Source organism: Hordeum vulgare, chromosome 5H (genome assembly GCF_904849725.1).
Source record: "Hordeum vulgare subsp. vulgare chromosome 5H, MorexV3_pseudomolecules_assembly, whole genome shotgun sequence".
Lineage (NCBI taxonomy): Eukaryota > Viridiplantae > Streptophyta > Magnoliopsida > Poales > Poaceae > Hordeum > Hordeum vulgare.
Window position 1 is genome coordinate 530,219,962 of NC_058522.1, and position 6,148 is coordinate 530,226,109.

The following is a 6,148-nucleotide window of genomic DNA, read 5'->3' on the forward strand; positions in this document are numbered from 1 at the left end:
TAAATCATGTCAATTGCTTAACACATAACCTATTCCTAACCTTAGTCCATCATAGAAAATCAAATCATCATTTGTACTCGCAACATGCATACCCATTCCACTTCAACAACGTGATTGGAAGATATCCAATGCCCAAGGATTTCGAAAATAGCTACAAAATAGGTTCCACCTACGGTTACAAACTACCACCAAAATAACAAGAAATTACCGACATAATTCAGGGATCCAGGAGAGATTTACCTCAAACAACAAGGGAGAGAAAGATCCATAGAAGAAACACCCAATTTGAGCAGGATTTTGAGTGAGCCTTGATATGTGGAGAGAGGGAGGAGCTCTCCTCTCTTGTTTGAGCTCGGGGAAGAAGAGAGGGATTGGGAGAGGTTGTGGGGGTGGACCCCACATACTATCCCGTCGCAGTTGACCTCTCCGAGGGATAGACACAAGGTCCGCGGCGAGAGTAAGAAGACGATGCTTGCCGTGTAGAACCATCAACACAGTTGAACAGGAGACGGGCCATGTCTAGATGCGAAGGACCGCGACGTCTCGTGTGCAATCGAGACGCCTTCGTTACTGGCGTATCAAAAAACGTGAGATCCATTTTTTCAAACTAAAAGTTAAATCGTGCTATCTTTCATTCATGGGTCAAAACGGTAAAAAAAGATCGGCCAAGTGGGGGTGGGGGGAGGGGAGAATATCTGGTGCTATGGGATCACCTCAGATTAGGTGCTCTCATTTTCAAAATGCATATTTAAATGTTCCAAAAAAATATGGATGTTCACATCACATGAATGTACAATCCCTAAAAAATTCAGATCGAAATTCAAAATACACATTGAGAAACAAAAAAGACAAATCCAGCATGAATGTCTTGCAGAAAACCCCAATATTTTCAAAATGACGCTTTGTTCCACATCTTTTAATGATGTCCATTCGATCTCAGATCAACGGCCGAGTTCGCTGGAGCACCTAATGTGAGGTAGCACAAGATATTCTCCCGGTGGGGGAGAGAGAGAGCGGTGGGTTTCGAAAATTTGGGGAAACGCGCCCCACACAATTCGCCCTCCCCGTTCCCCTTCCATCCACATCCACCACCCCGCGCGAAACGCAGGGAGAGAAACCCTAGGCTCGTCGGCGGGCGCGGCCGGCGAGAGCCCGGCGACGGCGACGGCGAGGAACAAGGTGAGGGGCGTGTGTACCGGCGACAACGACCACCACGCGGAGACGAGCAGTACCAGCTGACCAAGCAGCGCGCGCGCGACGAGAGAAGGGGAGGGGGAGAAGGGAGGAGGGGCCGTCGGTGACGCGAGGCGGGGGCGGGCGCGGCGAACCGCTACATCTCCGGGAGAGTGAAGGTAAGTCGTTCGCCCTAGTGTCCAGTTCGTCTCCTGGACGGCAGGGTGAGGGGGGAGAGTGGGGGCAGGGTCGTTCGCCCACGCCGCGTCGTCGTCTTCATCGACGAGGGGAGGCTAGGGGTGGCCGGAGTCGTGGGAGGGGGGATCCAGAGTCGAGGTCGCCGGTGGGAATAGTCGCGCGCGGAGCCCTGCGTGCAAATCCCGCATCCAGCCCTTCACACATCGAGGATCTCACGGGGAACCTTTTTTCAGTCAAGCTTGTTCAGGTAGATGCAGCATTTTTTTCCCAATCCAGAAAATGGCCCTTACGCAGCTCTTTTTGTCCCCTCATGAACAGGCAAGTTCTCAGATGCAACTGCAGGGGGCAAGTTTGAACAGATGCAAGTGTAAGAGGACATTTGTTTAGAAGAGAGATCAGGCAATACTGACAATAGGAGAGGGTCCCCCCAGGCAATAGAGTAGTGCATCATTAGGCAATTCTGTGTTTAAAACGCCGCAATTCTACATATACTATATGTTGTCTCTGGCATGTTGTTCTCTGTTTCTGCATGAAATGGTTGTCTCTAGTATGATTCTCTGTTTCTGCACATTTTTGTCAGTCTATTTTCTCTGCTGGTTAGAGAGGATCCTCTGATATCTTGCTTCCAGTCTCACCTAATTACTCCTGTGTACAGAAAAATCGCAAGCCGTCAATGGATCTGGTGGTGGCGGGGCACGGCGAGGCCATCGAGTGGCTCCTGACCAAACTCGTGGCGCTGCTTGCCGAGGACTACACTCTGATCCAAGGCGTCCGTGGTGACGTACAGTACATCACCGACGAACTCGGCACTATGCATGCGTTCATTGGCGAACTCTGCCGCACGAAGCCCCATGGCCACGACCTCCTGACGAGGGATTGGCTCAAGCAGATCCGTGAGGTCACGTACGACATCGAGGACTGCGTTGACGACTTCGCCCACCGGCTGCATCACGACCCCACCGCCGACCTTTGCTGCTGCTCATTTGTCGCCTTTAAAATCTATGAGGTCTTGACATGGTGGCCTCGCCACGAAATAGCTTCTACCCTATCTGAACTCAAAATGCGGGCGCAGCAAATCGGGGAACGGCGCATCAGATACGGCCTCGACAATCCAAGGATCAGCAGCGACAGACCCGGTGGAGCTGACATTGGGTTCAATGCCGCAGAGAATCAGCAGACAAAGCTTGCGCTTGTTAGAACCAAGACACCCGTGGGAGTCGAAAGGGACATGGAGATGCTCGGGAAATGGATGCTGACAACTGAGGGGCCAGCAGACACCATTGCACAGCAGCTTCCAAGCAGTAGCACCGTTGTCCCTGTGGAAGAACCTACTGCAGATCCAACAAACCATGGTGTGCTATGCATAGTTGGATTGGCAGGGATCGGCAAGACCACAATAGCCAGATCATTATATCAGAACTTCAGTGATCAGTTTGACCGCAGGGCGATGGTCACAGTGTCACATAATTCTGATGTAGAGGCAGTACTAAGGAGTATACTCTATCAAATCATGCCACAGGTCAGAGAAGGTACCAGCCAGCAGCAGTGGTGGGACACATCTCATGGCAGTATTGGGGGCGGCGCCTCGAAGAAAGCACATGATAGACTACAAACATTAAAACTTCAAAAACTCAAGAAAGAGCTTAAGGAGCACTTGGAGAAATACAGGTATAACATCCATCAAGTGGTCCTTTGAGTAGCTCATCACATGCGTATTACATGAAAGCATCATTGAATTTCGTAAACTAGTCTTCACATGATTTACATCAGTTTGTTTATATGTTCTTTGAATTCAAGTTGAACAAGATAATTTTTTGCTAGATATGTACTTTCATTTCACTCTTTGTTATTCCAACACTTCATTTACATTGTTTAAAAGTGACTATCCTATTATCTTTTCTTCTCATGTCAGTTACCTGCTCGTGCTGGATGATGTTTGGTCTACTGATATGTTGGGGCTGATAAAGAAGTCACTGCCTAGAAGTGAGAAAGGTAGCCGAGTGATTGTTACGTCAAGGTTCCAGGCTGTTGCCAGTGCTTGTGTAAGAAATAAAGGAGATTGTCTTTACAAGGCTGTAATCCTCAGCGAGAACAAATCTGAAGAATTATTTATGGACATCATGGCTGAAGCTAAAGGTAGCCAGGAACAGCAAGATAAGAGCAAAGTTATACCTGCACACTGGGAAATGTGCATGAGTCTGCCATTGGCGATAGTTATCATGGCTGGATATGTTGCCTGCAACCCACATTTTTCTGACTGGAAATTAGTTTGTAAGAATCCGACACCAGACTATCTGAAACCTCTTTCCCATGGTGGATTAATGAGCATTATTGATAATTGCTATTTTGATATGCCAGCTGAGATCAAAAGATGCTCGCTATATCTCAGCATATTTCCAAGTGGTTCGCAAAATAGCAGGAAACGCATCTTAAGAAAATGGATCTCAGAAGCTCTTGTCAGTGAGAAACAAGGATTGAGCGCAGAAGAGGTCGCAGAAGCATGCTTCAACCATTTGATGAAGAGGCAGATAATTCGAGCTGTGAAGCACAGTAGCAATGGGAAGGTGAAGATCTATGAAGTTCATCACATGATACATGAGTATCTTGTGTGCAAGGCGGCCGAAGAAAATTTTGTCACTGTGGTTGGTGGCCAGTGGTTGGTGGCACCATCGAGTAATATGGTTCGCCGTTTGTCACTTCAGAGTGATGGTTTGAAGACTGAGAGCGCAAAAAATAACATGATCCTATCCCATGTGCGATCGTTCAGCGTATTTGGTACTTTGAATGGGTTGCTCTCCAAGCCACAAAAGTTGAGAATTGTGCAACACTTGGATCTTGAAGGCTGTGCAGATTTCAAACAAGAACACGCAAAAGTTGTTTGCGAACTTTTTCTTCTCAAGCACCTCAGCCTCCGTAGAACAGACATCACAAAGCTTCCTAAGGAGATAGGGAAACTTCAGTATTTAGAGACCCTTGACATCAGAGAAACTGGCATAACAAAGTTACCCAAAACTATTTGCAAGCTGGAAAAGGTGAAGAATATTCTTGGCGGGAACAAAAAGACACGGAAGGCATTGAAGCTTCCTGGTGATATGAAGAAGAAACCAATAAAATCCCTCTGTGTCCTGTCAGGCATCGAAATTGTTGAAGGGCCATCTTCAGTAGCAGATTTCTGTCAGCTGACCAAACTGAGGAAGCTTGTAATCTACAAGTTGAACATCAAGAATGAGGGTAAACTTTTCGATGAATTGAGGTCTTCTATTGAAGATCTTTGTGGTTACTCGCTCCAAACCCTTGTAATTGATGATGGGTCTGCTGGTTTTCTCAGCTCATGGGGTGATCTCTCCTCCCCGCCCAAGTTTCTAGATGCCCTTGAGCTGTCTTGCAAACTGCAGGCGGAAGTGGTCAAGCTCCCAAAATGGATCATTGAACTGGACACACTGACAAAGCTAACCCTCTCAGTCGGGATGCTTAGCTCAGATGCTTTGGTGCAACTTAGCCAACTGAGGAAGCTGTTCTCTCTCACATTTTCTCTTGAAGACGCAGAACAAGGTTCAGAATCAGAAGCCACTTGCAGACAGATCCAGCTTCACTTGGAGCATCCTAACATTACCATGATGATCATGGTTCCCCCTGGTGGATTTGAGAGTCTAAAGCTTCTTCGTTTTTCTGCTCCTTACGTGCCAAGATTGGTTTTTCTGGAGAAGGCTACACCGAACCTCGAAAGGCTTGATCTACGGTTCTTTGCTTTCGAGGGAGTTGACTGTATAGAACACCTCAAGGTTCTCAAAGAGATGCACTTCAGTTTACACAACAATGGAAGTAAGTGTACCAAAAAGCTGATACAACAGATTTCAAATGAAGTACGACAATGTGAGAATGGACCAAAGTTGATTGTCGATCAGTACCATTAGGTAGGCAAATTTCAGTTTTCATATCATCTTAACTTCTGCTCTTCGTATCCTTTTGTTCTAGCTATATGGGTGAACATCATGTTGACAAAATTTTGTTTCTCATCAGTGTCTATGGATGCATGCTCAGCGAGGAACTACAACTGAGTGAACCGTGCCTGCTGGTGGTTGATAGGGCTGCAGTTCCGACTACATATTGCTCCCGTCCTTTGTTGATCTTTACATCAGATTCTGTTAGGAGTCTGTATGGATTACTTCTTGTGCTTTATGTGTTTCCTTGTCCGTATGAGCTTTGTATACGGTGTGGTTCTTGATAATGAAAATACAGGCTGAGCCCTCGGATCTGAAGAAGTAACTTCTTTTACTTAGGAGGAGAACGTGGCGTTTGTTGATGAGGTAGGCGTTTGCTGATGAGGTAGTGACATAGTGTGGTGGCGAATGGTGATACAGATTTTGTTCTTAGTTGCATGGCGTGATGTGAAACTTGATAATGGTTTTTGTTCTTTGCTTGACTATGAGAAAGGGCTTCGATAGCTACCTTTTAAGAATTTTGAAGGTCACAAATGCTTTGCTGTTCTCAGAATAGAATAGCAGATAGATCAAAACAGAGTAAAATGCTTGATTTTCCATTGGTACCGTAAAGAAGTCCCATGTAATTAATTTGATGACGGGCTGACAATCGCTGATTCGTGTTACCGTTCCTATTTTCTTGCTTCTTGCTCTGTTGTTTTGGAGGTGTTGGATTCCTGAAGTCTGCAGACTTGCTATTTTCCACAGGTTGCCCATTGGACAGGTATCATTTTGCTCTTGTTGTTGGTGTATCCTGTAAAATGTTGATTGCAACAACTCCTTGGGATGATATTACA

At 46.4% G+C, this 6,148-nt stretch overlaps 1 protein-coding gene across 1 annotated transcript; it reads left to right on the forward strand.

Moving 5' to 3' along the window:
- The first annotated feature begins 1,295 nt into the window (after window positions 1–1,295).
- On the forward strand, window positions 1,296–5,830 carry LOC123452322 (disease resistance protein Pik-2-like). The gene is made up of 4 exons (XM_045128963.1): window positions 1,296–1,352; window positions 2,027–3,039; window positions 3,284–5,285; window positions 5,392–5,830. Exons 2-3 carry the CDS (start codon window positions 2,045–2,047, stop codon window positions 5,283–5,285), a joined length of 2,997 nt encoding a protein of 998 aa, XP_044984898.1. The 5' UTR covers window positions 1,296–1,352; window positions 2,027–2,044; the 3' UTR covers window positions 5,392–5,830.
- The last annotated feature ends 318 nt before the right edge of the window (window positions 5,831–6,148 follow it).